General features: G+C 60.5%; 2 protein-coding genes across 2 annotated transcripts in view; both read right to left on the bottom strand.

Annotated features, from left to right (window-relative positions):
- LOC112402241 (intestinal mucin-like protein) overlaps window positions 1–6360 on the bottom strand; it is an 8900-nt gene extending 2540 nt beyond the window's left edge. The window contains exons 1-13 of the mRNA XM_024749034.1: window positions 6272–6360; window positions 5663–5886; window positions 5092–5276; window positions 4547–4721; window positions 3826–4073; window positions 3089–3272; window positions 2575–2800; window positions 1724–1902; window positions 1346–1442; window positions 1152–1252; window positions 1008–1039; window positions 358–535; window positions 39–143 (exon numbers count right to left, since the gene is read on the bottom strand). Of these exons, the coding sequence (XP_024604802.1) occupies window positions 39–143; window positions 358–535; window positions 1008–1039; window positions 1152–1252; window positions 1346–1442; window positions 1724–1902; window positions 2575–2800; window positions 3089–3272; window positions 3826–4073; window positions 4547–4721; window positions 5092–5276; window positions 5663–5886; window positions 6272–6360 (2023 nt within the window). The remainder of the gene's footprint in view (window positions 1–38; window positions 144–357; window positions 536–1007; window positions 1040–1151; window positions 1253–1345; window positions 1443–1723; window positions 1903–2574; window positions 2801–3088; window positions 3273–3825; window positions 4074–4546; window positions 4722–5091; window positions 5277–5662; window positions 5887–6271) is intronic.
- A 710-nt stretch (window positions 6361–7070) lies between these two features.
- Window positions 7071–15559, bottom strand: part of LOC112402238 (mucin-2-like) — a 35439-nt gene continuing 26950 nt past the window's right edge. The window contains exons 26-34 of the mRNA XM_024749032.1: window positions 14811–14958; window positions 14432–14475; window positions 13862–14059; window positions 12641–12897; window positions 12418–12548; window positions 8290–8469; window positions 7906–8085; window positions 7426–7701; window positions 7071–7215 (exon numbers count right to left, since the gene is read on the bottom strand). Coding sequence (XP_024604800.1) covers window positions 7071–7215; window positions 7426–7701; window positions 7906–8085; window positions 8290–8469; window positions 12418–12548; window positions 12641–12897; window positions 13862–14059; window positions 14432–14475; window positions 14811–14958 — 1559 coding nt within the window. The remainder of the gene's footprint in view (window positions 7216–7425; window positions 7702–7905; window positions 8086–8289; window positions 8470–12417; window positions 12549–12640; window positions 12898–13861; window positions 14060–14431; window positions 14476–14810; window positions 14959–15559) is intronic.

Genomic DNA, 15559 nt, shown 5'->3' with positions numbered 1-15559 from the left:
GCCAAGACCTCCTTCATCCCCCACCCCGGCCCACCTACCACACGAGTAGAAGGGGCAGCACCTCTCAGGGACCATTTTGCTCTTCACCTCGAAGCCCAGTGGGCACGGAGGGGGGTTCTCCCTGCACAGGCTGACGTCGCATTCTGAAAACGGGGGAGACACCCCAGTGAGCACGGCTGCTAGCTGGCCGAGCCCCGACGCCACCCTGCACAGGGCTGGGGCCTGCAGCAGAGGGACCCGGGGTCTGGACCCCCGTGGCCCCACCGACGCCCACTCTCCTACGGACACGCCCTGAGGCCCCCACCTCCAGAAACCACAGCAGGGCCAGGCCCGCTCCCTGCCCCGCAGACGCCTTACTGCAAGAGGTGATGTTGCAGCAGATGTTGGCGGGGTCGACCTCTGTGACAGCGTAGGTGCCCTCCTCCTCGCACTCCATGCGGGGCCTGGGGTGGCATGTCTTGGGCCTGCAGACGATGCCGCTGCCCCCCTCCAGGCAGACGCAGTCCTTGCAGTCGAACTCAAAGTGCTCCCCAAACTGCAGGGAGGAGGGGCGAACAGGGGGAGAGCAGGCGCCGGTCAGCCCGAGGCAGCGCTGCACCCGTCAGCCTGCGGGAAAGCCCGCGCCCTCCCCGCTCTGAGCGCACAGGGCAGGTTCTGGGCCAGGACACTCACATCACAACCGAGACCTGCTCACCAGCGTGTGCACACACAGGGCTGGTGCGGGGCAGACGTGCCACGTGCCTCTGTGGGGCTCACACAGCGTGGAGCTAAAGAGCCAACCACACGCAGGAGACACGCTCAGCGCTGCAGACGCCGCCGCAGGTGTAGACAGAGCGTGAAACAGCTAGTGGGTGGATCCCCCTGCTAGCTCAGCCTTCCAGGACTTAAATCACTCATTACTCATTATAGCCTCCAAGGATCCCAGGTTCTCATTCCAACCCATCCCACCTCCCAAAATGCAGGGCTCGTGGGAGTGTCCAGTCCCAGCACCGAGGGTGTCGGCCTACCTCTCTGGGCACGTTGTCAGGCCCCACGCAGCCTAGGAAGGAAGGAGACAGGCCCCGTGAGCACAGCCCCGTGAGCACAGCCCCAGCACGTGGGAGCTGGCCTCAGCCCCAGGGAGGAGTAGCGGCCTCTGGCAGGCAGCCTACCGCACAGGTCCACGCAGACGTCGAAGCCGGGCGCGTAGCTGGTGGTGCCCTCGGGACAGAAGCAGCCTTCCGCCAGGCGTGGGCTGTTTGCCTGGGTGGGGCTGGGGGGGAGAGCACCATGAGATGGCGAGGGGACAGACTGGACGACCAGCCCCGACACACCGGCCAGGAGCACGGTCAGAGGGACAGCCTACCGCCCCGACGCATCCACGGTGACTGACCTGGACTTGCAGGTGGGCTCCTGCACGGGACCACAGGCCCGGTACTCGCGGTGCGCCGGGCACGTCACCACTGTGGGGAGGGGGCAGGAACCAGGGTCAGAGGGGGAAAGCCTGTCTCCCCCACCCTAACCCCCAAGTGACATCGTGCCCAACCCCTCCCAAACAGGACCCCACACACCCGCACGGGCTGAGCGTGGCCTCAGCCCCCCACGCTGTTCCGAGCCAGGAGGAGGGGACCCAGCCCGCCGGGTGCTGAGCAAGGCCGCTCTTCTGGTGGCCTGTCCCCCCACCCCAGTCTGGCTCCTGGCACAGCGCCCGGCAGAGCCCGGGACGGGGCGGGCAGGCACTCACGGCAGGCCCCGCCGGTGCGGCTCCGCCAGTCGACACAGATGCCCTTCTGGGCACAGAGGGCTGCGTAGGCCTGCAGGCTGGCACACGCCAGGCTTGAGTCGGGCCCAGTGAAGCTGTCGAATATGCAGCCTTCGTAGTAGTGCTTGGGGGAGGCCACAGTGTGGCACCGGGAGAACAAGCTGCGGGTGGAGGGCTGCAGATCACGGTCTGGCCAGTGCCCCAGCCTCTTTCACAATACCCCCTGCCCAGCACCTCCACCCGGGCTGTCCCCCGGGGCCCGGCTCAGCCTGCACCACCAGACAGGTGCCCGTGGGCTGAGGGTGGGAGCAGAGCGGCGGGGCTGGCCTTGGGGTAGGGGGGCCAGCACTGTGGCCCGAGGATGAGACGCTGTGCTCAGGCCCAGAGTTGGAAGCTTCGTGTCTAAATGGCCACGGGGTGCCAAGAGCCCCCTCCAGCAACACCAGCAGGGAACCTCCCAGCGCCGACTCGCCCACCTCTGGGGACAAGCTGCTCGCTCCCAGGGATGCCAGCTTTGGGAGCGCCCCCTCTCTGTCTAAGCCCAAATACCCCTCCCCAGCATCAGTCCTGGATGCGAACTCTGTCCCGAGTCAACTAGTCTCTACCCAGGATTCAAGCCCAACCGCCCCTGCACCAGCCCAGGAGGCAGGAGAGATGGGGGGGTCACAAAGGGCACAGGGGTGCCTTACGGGCCACTCAGCCCCATGGAAATCAGGAGCCCGAGTCCTGGGCCCCACTGTGACTTCCTTCTGCCTCCCCAGCCCCAGGCTCAGCCCTTGTGGCCTCTTCTCCGCAGACCAGCAGGGGTGCAGCTGGGCCCGGGCCGGGATCACCTGTCCTTGATGAGCTCGCAGAGCGGAGACGGAGAGTGTGTCCCGGTGGTTGTGCTGCTGCCCACCGATGGCCAGGCGGCCGGGCGCTCGGTGGTGAAGCCCCTATGGGAACACTGCGGCTCCGAGGGGTCGTTCACCACCCAGTGGCCAGCCGCGACCTCGCAGTTGGTGGCGGCCTCCCCACCGGGCAGCGTGCAGTCATCCGAGGTGCTGTTGGTGCACGTACCTGTGTCGGCAGGAAGGCCACGCGTCCCTGAGCCAAGCCCAGCCGTCCAGCAGGCTGGGCAAAGCCCCAGGACCCCAGCCCCTCCCAGCCCAGGTCCCTGGCCGGCTGGCCAGGGCCAAGGGCACAGACTAGACTAGGCTCCTATTGGCTTCCCACAGGAGCCCAACCCAGATAAGGCGGTGGGGGCCTGCACGGCGCTGAGAGCCACAACCGCGGGGGCAGGCGCCCGCAGCCAGCCGCAGCCCGGACACCCTCCCTGGGGCAGCGCACGGGGGGCGAGAGGCTCACCACACTGGCCCTTCGTGTTGTTGCCGAACCGGTGGTAGGGCAGCCGGATGGAGAAGGAAAGGCTGTCGTAGGAGATGAGGGCACCCAGCTCAGGGATGTCCACCACATAGTTGATGCCTGACTGGTACACCTGCAGCCCGTACTTTTTATAGGGCAGCGCCACGGCCTGCCTGTTGACCTGCACCTGTGGCCGAGACATCTGGGGTCAGGGAAGGCCAGCAGGGCGGGACGAGCTGTGCCTCCGGAGGCACCTGGGGTCACCCTACCCCCGCCTGTCCTCAGGCTGAGCACCCAGTGCGGGGATCTCTGCCCATCCCTCTCCCCCTTCCCTCTTCTTTCCATCGCGCTGATCCTTGTCCTGACTCGTCTCAGGGGCAAGGTGGCAGGGCCTCTGTCCTCAGAGTCCCCCGGAGACCTGGGGGCCCCCGTGCAGGGGGTAGGACTCCCCGGGCCCCGGGAACCAACAACTCCGTGCAGTGTGTGCAGGGCCCCTCCCCACTCACCCCTGTCCTCAGGGAGGGGGCTTCTGCCACAGAGAGCTGTGCCCAGGGTGGGTGGCAGGGGCATGAGAGGGGGAGGTCAAGAGGTCAAGAGGTCCCTGAATGCCTCCAGTGTCCGCTGAGCACCACCCTGCCCTCTCCAAGCCTGGCTCTGGGGGAGGAAGCCCAGCCTCCCACCGGCTAAGGGAGCCCGCATCAGTGCGCCCCGCCGTGGACACCCTTCCCCAGCCAACGTGCCTGCACCCTCATGGGCATCGTGTGCACGGCCTTGATCAGCACCTCCTGGGACTCATAGCGCACGACGAGGGCGTGGGGGCAGGACGCTTGGCTGTTGATGTCACAGTGCTGGTTGTCGATGTAGACCCCGAAGTTGTCCACGGTGGGAGTGATCTCCTCCACCAGCACATACGTGCAGTTGCCCTTGTAGCTGTAGTAGAGCCCATCGAAGGTGACGTAGTGCGTGTCCCCCCAGCCCGTGCAGTAGCCTGCAGAGGGAGCTGGGGTGAGCCAGTGCCGAGCCATGGGCTGGGGGCTGGGACAGGGACAGGGACAGAGTCAAGGACAGGGACCAAGGGTCAAGGGTCAGGTGGGAAGCGCAACCAGAAACTGAGGGAAGCCCCGAAGTCTGGCTCCTGGGGCACGTGGGACATCTGGGCCCCAAGAGTGTCTTCCGCACTCAGTCCGCAGTGGCCAGGCCTCGGTTCCAACTCCAGCTCTGCCCCACCCCCACCCCAGGCCCCTCGGCGGTGGCCATGCTCTACCAGGCAAGCCCCTCCCTCCCCCCGGACCCCTGGCCTGAGATGGGGAATAAGCAGGAGGCGTGAGAAATTGCTCCAAACGTGGGCCTGACTCTCCGCGGGTGCTCAGCCATCAAAGCCATCACGACGGCCTGGGGTCTGCAGCCCACACACACACAGTGGGGAGCAGGTGGGGTGGGTCTCTGCGGCGTCGGGCTTACAGTCACACTCCCAGTGCCAGCAGCACTTGTCGGGGTCCTCGACGCGCACAGGCATGAGGCCGTTGGAGCAGGTGGGCATGGGTGGGGGGTCGCACTTCATCTCCACGAGCTCCACGGTGTTGTTGTACTTGCAGATGGCCATGGTGCAGTTACACAGCCACCAGGTCTCGTTCTCCTGCAGGTGGGGAGGGCACAGGGTCAGCAGCACCAGCCTGGTGCCCAGGTTCACACAGGAGGGGTGGGCCGTGCAGGCGAGACCCCAGGTGAGCACCTAAAAGCCCTGCCCAGGAGGCTGAAGGCGAAGGGCAACCCCGTCCAGGAGGGCAGCCAGCCACCTCACTACAGCAAGGGGCGCGTGGGAGAGAAGGTAGCAGGGCCACAGCAGACCCTGAGCCCAGCAAGCTGCCTAAAGCCTTCTCCCAACTGGGGATGTGGGGCATAGGGGCAGGGGCATAACCAGCAGAAAGGTAGCACCTGGGGCTTTGGATGCCCAGATAGTGGGGGGGGTGTGCCCGTGGGGACAAAAGCCACCCACAGACACAGACCTGTCTGGGAGGATCGAAGTCCAGGCACGCAGGAGGCTTGGTGGTGGGCGGCACACTGGATGTCATGGATGGCTGGGTGGTGGGTGTGGATGGGCAGGACCAGTTGAAAATCTCAAGTATGCAGTTCAGCGAGCAGTTCACGTAATAGCAGGTGTCCCCATGGGTGCTGTTGTACACCAGGTCACCTGCAAGGGGAGAGACCCAGTCCTTACCCCATCCACACAGGGCTGGCCACCAGAGTGCCCAGGCGGGTCCCCACAGAGGCCACGAGAGAGAAGTCCACACCACCCTCACTCAGCCCTGATTTGTGGTGGCAGCACACGGGGCTGGCCATGGAGACATCCGCCCGTGCTGGCATACAGCTTCCCAAGCAAGCGCCCAGTTTAGACCTTCAACTGACCCCTGGGCGCTGGGAACGCAAAGTCCCGCCAGCCTGCATTGCCTGAGCAGAATGAAAAGCTTGGGTACCTGGGGCATAGTACGTGTTATTGAAATAGCAGCATTGCCTCTGGGGCCCGGTGGTGACTGAGACGATGCTCGTGGTGATGTTGGGTGAGGTTAATGGGATCACCGTGGGGGTGGTCACACTGGAGGTCAAGGTGCTGGTGGTCTGTGGCGTGGGTGGCATGGTCGACGAGTGTCCTATTGGTGTGGAAGTTCCCGTGGAAGTCGTTGACACAGTCGTGGGAGTGGGTGTGGGTGTGGAAGGGGGGCCTGTGGTGGATGAAGGGGGCCCAGTCGTGGTTCCACGGGTGGGAGCAGTCTTCGAGGAGGTGGGACCCGAGGTTGGCGAGCCTGTAAGAATGGAGGGTGCAGTCAGGGCTGAGGGCGTCCAGCCATCGTAGATGCACAGGCGGCCTGGCGGCAAGTGCGTGTGGGCAGCTCACTCAAAGGACGTGGTACCTGGCGTGGGAGGCCTCACATCCATTTCCCCAGCCCTCAGTCTCAGGGTTGAGCAGAGTGTCAGGGCCCACAGTCTATGGTGTATGTAACAGGGAGGCCACGGGGGTGAGGCACCAGCTCCAGGCAGCACGAGAGCCACAGGACATTGGTCCATCAAGAGAGGCTGACCAGCTGCCCTCCAAAGCCCCAGGGGGGAAGTGCAGCTGGAAGAGGGGGGACAGAGGGAGGGTCTCCCATGGCACCTGACTGGCAGCCTCTACTCCCCATGAGGCCACACATGCCTCGGTGGTCTTCCCTCAGGATGGCTTTGCCCACGTAGCCCATCTTACAGCCATAGGCTGAGGGATGTGGGCCACAGGCAGCCATGCCCAAGGAGAGACGTACTGTGGGGTCAGCAGCTTCCTGAACACTCAGCATCAGGACTTGGGGGGCAGGAGAGGCAGGCGAGCCCTCCTGGAGCCTTCTTGGGGACCACTGTCACTGGGTAGGGTGGGGGGCACCTGTCTCAAGACCCAAGAGCTGTAAAGCTCCCCTGGCGGGAGAAGGAACGGTAAGCGCATCACCAATAACCACGCAAGTTCCATGGTCTCTGTGTACCTGGAGGGGTGGTGCCAGGTGTAGGTGGAGAGGGCGTGGTTCCTCCTGTTGTAGTGATGGCTGATTCTGTCGACGCTGGGGTCTGTGGTGTGCTATATGTCTCCACAGTTGTTGGGGCGGTGGTCACAAGCGTGGTAGATTCCATGGAAGAGGGATAGGTGGACTGGGAGGTTGGAGGGGAAGACGGAGGAAGAGATTTTGATGTGCTGCTGGTAGTGCTAATGTTGGGAAGTGGGGTTGGAGTCTCTGTGGACGTGGCAGTGGTCGGGGAGGGGATTTCTGTGGTGGTGGATGCTGGAGTTGGGGTCTCTGTTACGGTGGGTGTAGGTGTTGGAGTCTCGGTGGAGGTGGTGCTAATGGTGAGGGTCGGAGTTGGAGTCACTGTGGAGGTGGTGGTCAGTGGTGGTGTTAGGGTCACTGTGGTGGTGGTTATTGATGTTGGGGTCTCTGTGGTTGTGATAGTGGTGGGGATTGTCTCTCTAGTGGTGGTGGTCGGAGTTGGAGTCCCAGTTGAAGTGGTGGTGGGTGTTGTGGTTGCGGTCTCCGTAGTGGTCGGAGTTGGAATCTCTGTTGTGGTTGTGCTGGGGGTCGCAGTTGGAGTCCCAGTTGAAGTGGTGGTAGGCGCTGTGGTTGGGGTCTCACTAGTGGTCAGAGTTGGAGTCCCTATTGTGGTTGTGGTGGGAGTTGGAGTTGGAGTCCCAGTTGAAGTGGTGGTGGGTGTTGTGGTTGCGGTCTCCGTAGTGGTCGGAGTTGGAATCTCTGTTGTGGTTGTCGTGGGGGTCATAGTTGGAGTCCCAGTTGAAGTGCTGGTAGGTGTTGTGGCTGGAATCTCACTAGTGGTCGGAGTTGGAGTCCCTCTTGTGGTGGTGGTGGGGGTCGGACTTGGAGTCCCAGTTGAAGTGGGGGTGGGTGTTGTGGTTCGGGTCTCTGTAGTGGTCGGAGTTGGAGTCCCTATTGTGGTTGTGGTGGGGGTCGGACTTGGAGTCCCAGGTGAAGTGGTGGTGGGTGTTGTGGTTAGGGTCCCTGTAGTGGTCGGAGTTGGAATCTCTGTTGTGGTTGTCGTGGGGGTCATAGTTGGAGTCCCAGTTGAAGTGCTGGTAGGTGTTGTGGCTGGAATCTCACTAGTGGTCGGAGCTGGAGTCCCTCTTGTGGTGGTGGTGGGGGTCGGACTTGGAGTCCCAGGTGAAGTGGTGGTGGGTGTTGTGGTTAGGGTCCCTGTAGTGGTCGGAGTTGGAATCTCTGTTGTGGTTGTCGTGGGGGTCATAGTTGGAGTCCCAGTTGAAGTGCTGGTAGGTGTTGTGGCTGGAATCTCACTAGTGGTCGGAGCTGGAGTCCCTCTTGTGGTGGTGGTGGGGGTCGGACTTGGAGTCCCAGGTGAAGTGGTGGTGGGTGTTGTGGTTAGGGTCCCTGTAGTGGTCGGAGTTGGAATCTCTGTTGTGGTTGTCGTGGGGGTCATAGTTGGAGTCCCAGTTGAAGTGCTGGTAGGTGTTGTGGCTGGAATCTCACTAGTGGTCGGAGCTGGAGTCCCTCTTGTGGTGGTGGTGGGGGTCGGACTTGGAGTCCCAGGTGAAGTGGTGGTGGGTGTTGTGGTTAGGGTCCCTGTAGTGGTCGGAGTTGGAATCTCTGTTGTGGTTGTCGTGGGGGTCATAGTTGGAGTCCCAGTTGAAGTGCTGGTAGGTGTTGTGGCTGGAATCTCACTAGTGGTCGGAGCTGGAGTCCCTCTTGTGGTGGTGGTGGGGGTCGGACTTGGAGTCCCAGGTGAAGTGGTGGTGGGTGTTGTGGTTAGGGTCCCTGTAGTGGTCGGAGTTGGAATCTCTGTTGTGGTTGTCGTGGGGGTCATAGTTGGAGTCCCAGTTGAAGTGCTGGTAGGTGTTGTGGCTGGAATCTCACTAGTGGTCGGAGCTGGAGTCCCTCTTGTGGTGGTGGTGGGGGTCGGACTTGGAGTCCCAGGTGAAGTGGTGGTGGGTGTTGTGGTTGGGGTCTCCTTAGGGGTTGGAGTTGGAATCTTTGTCGTGGCTCTTGTGGGGGTCAGAGTCAGAGTACCAGTTGAAGTGGTGGTAGGCGTTGTGGTTGGGGTCTCTGTAGTGGTCGGAGTTGGAGTCCCTATTGTGGTTGTGGTGGGGGTCGGACTTGGAGTCCCAGTTGAAGTGGTGGTGGGTGTTGTGGTTGGGGTCTCCTTAGGGGTTGGAGTTGGAATCTTTGTTGTGGTTCTTGTGGGGGTCAGAGTCAGAGTCCCAGTTGAAGTGGTGGTAGGTGTTGTGGCTGGGATCTCACTAGTGGTTGGAGTTGGAGTCCCTCTTGTGGATGTGGTGGGGGTCAGAGTCGGAGTCCCAGGTGAAGTGGTGGTGGGTGTTGTGGTTGGGGTCTCCTTAGGGGTTGGAGTTGGAATCTTTGTTGTGGTTCTTGTGGGGGTCAGAGTCAGAGTCCCAGTTGAAGTGGTGGTAGGTGTTGTGGCTGGGATCTCACTAGTGGTTGGAGTTGGAGTCCCTCTTGTGGATGTGGTGGGGGTCAGAGTCGGAGTCCCAGGTGAAGTGGTGGTGGGTGTTGTGGTTGGGGTCTCCTTAGGGGTTGGAGTTGGAATCTTTGTTGTGGTTCTTGTGGGGGTCAGAGTCAGAGTCCCAGTTGAAGTGGTGGTAGGTGTTGTGGCTGGGATCTCACTAGTGGTTGGAGTTGGAGTCCCTCTTGTGGATGTGGTGGGGGTCAGAGTCGGAGTCCCAGGTGAAGTGGTGGTGGGTGTTGTGGTTGGGGTCTCCTTAGGGGTTGGAGTTGGAATCTTTGTTGTGGTTCTTGTGGGGGTCAGAGTCAGAGTCCCAGTTGAAGTGGTGGTAGGTGTTGTGGCTGGGATCTCACTAGTGGTTGGAGTTGGAGTCCCTCTTGTGGATGTGGTGGGGGTCAGAGTCGGAGTCCCAGGTGAAGTGGTGGTGGGTGTTGTGGTTGGGGTCTCCTTAGGGGTTGGAGTTGGAATCTTTGTTGTGGTTCTTGTGGGGGTCAGAGTCAGAGTCCCAGTTGAAGTGGTGGTAGGTGTTGTGGCTGGGATCTCACTAGTGGTTGGAGTTGGAGTCCCTCTTGTGGATGTGGTGGGGGTCAGAGTCGGAGTCCCAGGTGAAGTGGTGGTGGGTGTTGTGGTTGGGGTCTCCTTAGGGGTTGGAGTTGGAATCTTTGTTGTGGTTCTTGTGGGGGTCAGAGTCAGAGTCCCAGTTGAAGTGGTGGTAGGTGTTGTGGCTGGGATCTCACTAGTGGTTGGAGTTGGAGTCCCTCTTGTGGATGTGGTGGGGGTCAGAGTCGGAGTCCCAGGTGAAGTGGTGGTGGGTGTTGTGGTTGGGGTCTCCTTAGGGGTTGGAGTTGGAATCTTTGTTGTGGTTCTTGTGGGGGTCAGAGTCAGAGTCCCAGTTGAAGTGGTGGTAGGTGTTGTGGCTGGGATCTCACTAGTGGTTGGAGTTGGAGTCCCTCTTGTGGATGTGGTGGGGGTCAGAGTCGGAGTCCCAGGTGAAGTGGTGGTGGGTGTTGTGGTTGGGGTCTCCTTAGGGGTTGGAGTTGGAATCTTTGTTGTGGTTCTTGTGGGGGTCAGAGTCAGAGTCCCAGTTGAAGTGGTGGTAGGTGTTGTGGCTGGGATCTCACTAGTGGTTGGAGTTGGAGTCCCTCTTGTGGATGTGGTGGGGGTCAGAGTCGGAGTCCCAGGTGAAGTGGTGGTGGGTGTTGTGGTTGGGGTCTCCTTAGGGGTTGGAGTTGGAATCTTTGTTGTGGTTCTTGTGGGGGTCAGAGTCAGAGTCCCAGTTGAAGTGGTGGTAGGTGTTGTGGCTGGGATCTCACTAGTGGTTGGAGTTGGAGTCCCTCTTGTGGATGTGGTGGGGGTCAGAGTCGGAGTCCCAGGTGAAGTGGTGGTGGGTGTTGTGGTTGGGGTCTCCTTAGGGGTTGGAGTTGGAATCTTTGTTGTGGTTCTTGTGGGGGTCAGAGTCAGAGTCCCAGTTGAAGTGGTGGTAGGTGTTGTGGCTGGGATCTCACTAGTGGTTGGAGTTGGAGTCCCTCTTGTGGATGTGGTGGGGGTCAGAGTCGGAGTCCCAGGTGAAGTGGTGGTGGGTGTTGTGGTTGGGGTCTCCTTAGGGGTTGGAGTTGGAATCTTTGTTGTGGTTCTTGTGGGGGTCAGAGTCAGAGTCCCAGTTGAAGTGGTGGTAGGTGTTGTGGCTGGGATCTCACTAGTGGTTGGAGTTGGAGTCCCTCTTGTGGATGTGGTGGGGGTCAGAGTCGGAGTCCCAGGTGAAGTGGTGGTGGGTGTTGTGGTTGGGGTCTCCTTAGGGGTTGGAGTTGGAATCTTTGTTGTGGTTCTTGTGGGGGTCAGAGTCAGAGTCCCAGTTGAAGTGGTGGTAGGTGTTGTGGCTGGGATCTCACTAGTGGTTGGAGTTGGAGTCCCTCTTGTGGATGTGGTGGGGGTCAGAGTCGGAGTCCCAGGTGAAGTGGTGGTGGGTGTTGTGGTTGGGGTCTCCTTAGGGGTTGGAGTTGGAATCTTTGTTGTGGTTCTTGTGGGGGTCAGAGTCAGAGTCCCAGTTGAAGTGGTGGTAGGTGTTGTGGCTGGGATCTCACTAGTGGTTGGAGTTGGAGTCCCTCTTGTGGATGTGGTGGGGGTCAGAGTCGGAGTCCCAGGTGAAGTGGTGGTGGGTGTTGTGGTTGGGGTCTCCTTAGGGGTTGGAGTTGGAATCTTTGTTGTGGTTCTTGTGGGGGTCAGAGTCAGAGTCCCAGTTGAAGTGGTGGTAGGTGTTGTGGCTGGGATCTCACTAGTGGTTGGAGTTGGAGTCCCTCTTGTGGATGTGGTGGGGGTCAGAGTCGGAGTCCCAGGTGAAGTGGTGGTGGGTGTTGTGGTTGGGGTCTCCTTAGGGGTTGGAGTTGGAATCTTTGTTGTGGTTCTTGTGGGGGTCAGAGTCAGAGTCCCAGTTGAAGTGGTGGTAGGTGTTGTGGCTGGGATCTCACTAGTGGTTGGAGTTGGAGTCCCTCTTGTGGATGTGGTGGGGGTCAGAGTCGGAGTCCCAGGTGAAGTGGTGGTGGGTGTTGTGGTTGGGGTCTCCTTAGGGGTTGGAGTTGGAATCTTTGTTGTGGTTCTTGTGGGGGTCAGAGTCAGAGTCCCAGTTGAAGTGGTGGTAGGTGTTGTGGCTGGGATCTCACTAGTGGTTGGAGTTGGAGTCCCTCTTGTGGATGTGGTGGGGGTCAGAGTCGGAGTCCCAGGTGAAGTGGTGGTGGGTGTTGTGGTTGGGGTCTCCTTAGGGGTTGGAGTTGGAATCTTTGTTGTGGTTCTTGTGGGGGTCAGAGTCAGAGTCCCAGTTGAAGTGGTGGTAGGTGTTGTGGCTGGGATCTCACTAGTGGTTGGAGTTGGAGTCCCTCTTGTGGATGTGGTGGGGGTCAGAGTCGGAGTCCCAGGTGAAGTGGTGGTGGGTGTTGTGGTTGGGGTCTCCTTAGGGGTTGGAGTTGGAATCTTTGTTGTGGTTCTTGTGGGGGTCAGAGTCAGAGTCCCAGTTGAAGTGGTGGTAGGTGTTGTGGCTGGGATCTCACTAGTGGTTGGAGTTGGAGTCCCTCTTGTGGATGTGGTGGGGGTCAGAGTCGGAGTCCCAGGTGAAGTGGTGGTGGGTGTTGTGGTTGGGGTCTCCTTAGGGGTTGGAGTTGGAATCTTTGTTGTGGCTCTTGTGGGGGTCGGAGTCAGAGTCCCAGTTGAAGTGGTGGTAGGCGTTGTGGTTGGGGTCTCTGTAGTGGTCGGAGTTGGAATCTCTGTTGTGGTTGTCGTGGGGGTCATAGTTGGAGTCCCAGTTGAAGTGGTGGTAGGTGTTGTGGCTGGGATCTCACTAGTGGTTGGAGTTGGAGTCCCTCTTGTGGATGTGGTGGGGGTCAGAGTCGGAGTCCCAGGTGAAGTGGTGGTGGGTGTTGTGGTTGGGGTCTCTGTAGTGATCCGAGTTGTAGTCTCTGTTAAGGTGGTGCTGGGGGTCAGAGTTGGAGTCCCAGTTAAAGTGGTGGTGGGCGTCGTGATCTGGTTCGTGCGACACTCATCTGTCAGCCAGCAACAATAGACGCGTATCTCATAGTCATAGCAGACTTCAAAAGGTCCTTTTCCAAACTGGTCGTCGTTCTTGCAGATGAACCCGAAGGATACATTGCACTGAGCCTCCTGGCCCAGCTTCTCCCAGCTGAGGTGCGGCTCTATGGCCACCCTGCACTCGATAGCCTTGGGGGCCCTGCAGACATGGTTGAATGTCTCTCGGTCTCCACCATCACTGCCGATTCTGGGATGGTAATCGTTGATCCAGTCGGACCAGGAGCAGCATAGCCCTAGGCGAGCAAGACGCAGCGCTGGTCAGCCAGGCTGGGGCGCGCCTTTCGGGAGATCTGTGGGACTCGGAGAACCGATACCCCCAGGACCAGCTGTCCCCATCATCACCAAAGGGCACAGTGTTGGCTCTGAGGCTCTAAGCTGAGCCCTAACTTCCACCCTCCACTTCTCCCCTCCTTCTGCAGCTAAAAACCCAAGACCCCAATGCCATGCCAGTGACAGACCCAGGCCTCAGAGCGCCAGCCTAGCACCCCTTCCTCAGCTACTTTCAAATCCTTATGCCAAACAAATAAATAAGGAAAGGGCCACCCAGTCCAGCGAAGAAGCACGCCGGCAGGGACTTGGTTTGGACTCTTGACCAATGTTTTCACCCTGAGCTGGTCAGGTCCCCTGCACGTGTCCCTGGGCTCAGCAAATCGGGAATCGAGTCACCAAAATACAGCATCTTCGGTCCGCGAGCCGCTGGTCCAGCCCGCCCCGCCCAGCCCCGTGTCTGGGTCTCGAGGGAGACGCCCAGCAGCTTTCTAAAGGTCCTCGCCCTGTATCATTGGGAACGCCGTCAACGTGACTTACTCTGAGTTGTTGAAGAGGGAGATGGCACTGCAGTAAAAGGGGGGGAAAAGAGAATGTCATTCTATAGCTTTGAGGTTTTTCCAACCTTTTAATTTTACCAGTTTCTTTTCCCGGTGGCTGGTGGCTGGCGGCTCGTTCAGCGCGAGCTGCAATTTCAGCCCGAGCAAATGCACGGGGACTAGAGGGTGTCTCTCTGCCTCCTCTGACCCTTAGGGGTAGTTTCCTGCGGGTCTGGGGAGACGGCCCCGAGTCACCATCACTGCAATCTGGGCTCAGGGGTGTGGTCAAGATGCTGGGAGGCAGGGGACACTCCCTGAGTTGAGAGGCATGTCGGCATCACCCCCATCTACCTAGAAAGGCCGCCCTGCTGGGATCAGGGGAAGACCTTACCTGTACTGGCGGTCAGAGTGGTGCTCGTGGTGGTGGAGGGGGTGATGGGGGAGACAGAGGTGGTGGTGGCGGGTGTTGAGGGGGACAAGGGTGGTGAGGTGTGCTCGCATATGCCGAAGTGCTTCTCCACCGTCCCGTTGGGGCCACAGATCTCCTGGTAGCAGAAGGGGCCGTCCTGCTTAGAGGTGACAATCTTCCCTGGGGGGAGACCGACGTCAACACGTCAGGAACAAGACAGAGACTCACAAGACCCTCCTCAGCCTGTCCCAATAAGGGGAAGACTGGTTTCCCCCACCTCCAACCACTGGCAAACCAGCGCCCGTCAGGACCCCATTCCCAGAATTCTAAGTGGTGCCCATCAGGACACAGAAGCTACACCACAGATGGGGCATCTGCTCCCCATCAGGAGAAATACACACATTTCAGGGGAGCCCGAGGGGCTGCTGCTAATCAGGGGCACATCTGAGCTGGGAGGGCCCCAGGGAAGCCACACAGAAGAAAAGGGGGAGGGGGAAGGGGAGAATGACCCCAACACAGCCCAGGAGGACAGTCCAGGGGCGGGCAGCTTACCTATGTCTGTCTGGCAGACAAGTTGCGAGGAGTTGTTACACACACTGAAAAGCAAGAGCAAGGCTGCAGGCCCGAGGAAACGCTGGCCTCTCCCAGCCGCCTCTGCCACCGGCCCAAAGCCTCAGGGCGCTACCCCAAAGGCTGGGTCCAGGAGCCCCCGCCTGGGTTCCCACTGTGGGCAGAGAGGGGACGAGGCAAGGGGAGCAGAAGGAAGGAGGGCCCACTTCTCCCCTCCCCCTGGTTCCTGTGTGCGTGCGGCCACGTGTCCACATGTGTGTACATGAACAACACTGTGTGCCAGTGTGTGTGCGTGGATGTGGGTGCGTGTGTACATGTGCACTGATCTCCCCCGGGGCCCCTGCGACGTGAGCTTAGATACCAAGAGTGGCAGATGTGCTTCTTGGGCACAGACTCTCCAGGTGAGTAGTGAGTGTCCGTGACGTAGCAACCACATCTGTCCCGTGTGACACACTTCTTCAGGTCCTCGTCGTAGATGGGACTTTCCTTAGGGCACCGGGGGTAGCAGCCTGGTGGGCACAGGGCACGGGGCTTGGACCGGCACAGAGGACCCCACATCCACCAGACCCTACCCGTCTTCCCCACCCTGGAAGGTCCTCTTCTCCAGATGTCCTCTGGGAAGGCAGGGGCCTGGACACCGCCCCCTTCCTGGGGCCCTGACGCGGCCCTGTGGCCAAAGGGACAGCCAGGCCCTGCCCAGCCTCCTGGGGGGCACGCCCACTGCTCCCTCCCCAGACCTCCGTGTTCTCGGCTCACAGACGCTGCAGAGGACTCCCTAGCCCCCACCTCGCCCTCTTCTGCTCTTTCCCCACAGCAGCTTCGCCCCCGACCTCACACGGTCTCCTGACCTTACATGGCGTGTTAAGCTGCCCCTTTTCTGCCTCTCTCCTCTAGGGCGGGGTCTCGACTCAGGCTCCCAGCCCACTGTCAGCGCGGCGAGCCTGGCCCACCCTGGCACGCAGGGTCCCGGGCCCCACAGGGCGCCTCACCCTCCAGGTGGGACACGGAGATGTTGGAGTGAACGCCACTGATCGTCCTGCACGTCTCAAAGCTGTGGTTCCCGCAGGGTTCGTAGTGCCACTGACACTCGTTCGGGGGGTTATAGTAGTC

Source organism: Neophocaena asiaeorientalis, unplaced genomic scaffold, assembly GCF_003031525.2.
Source record: "Neophocaena asiaeorientalis asiaeorientalis breed wild unplaced genomic scaffold, Neophocaena_asiaeorientalis_V1.1 scaffold43, whole genome shotgun sequence".
In the NCBI taxonomy this organism is placed as follows: domain Eukaryota; kingdom Metazoa; phylum Chordata; class Mammalia; order Artiodactyla; family Phocoenidae; genus Neophocaena; species Neophocaena asiaeorientalis.
This window is presented reverse-complemented; position numbering and strand designations above follow the sequence as displayed.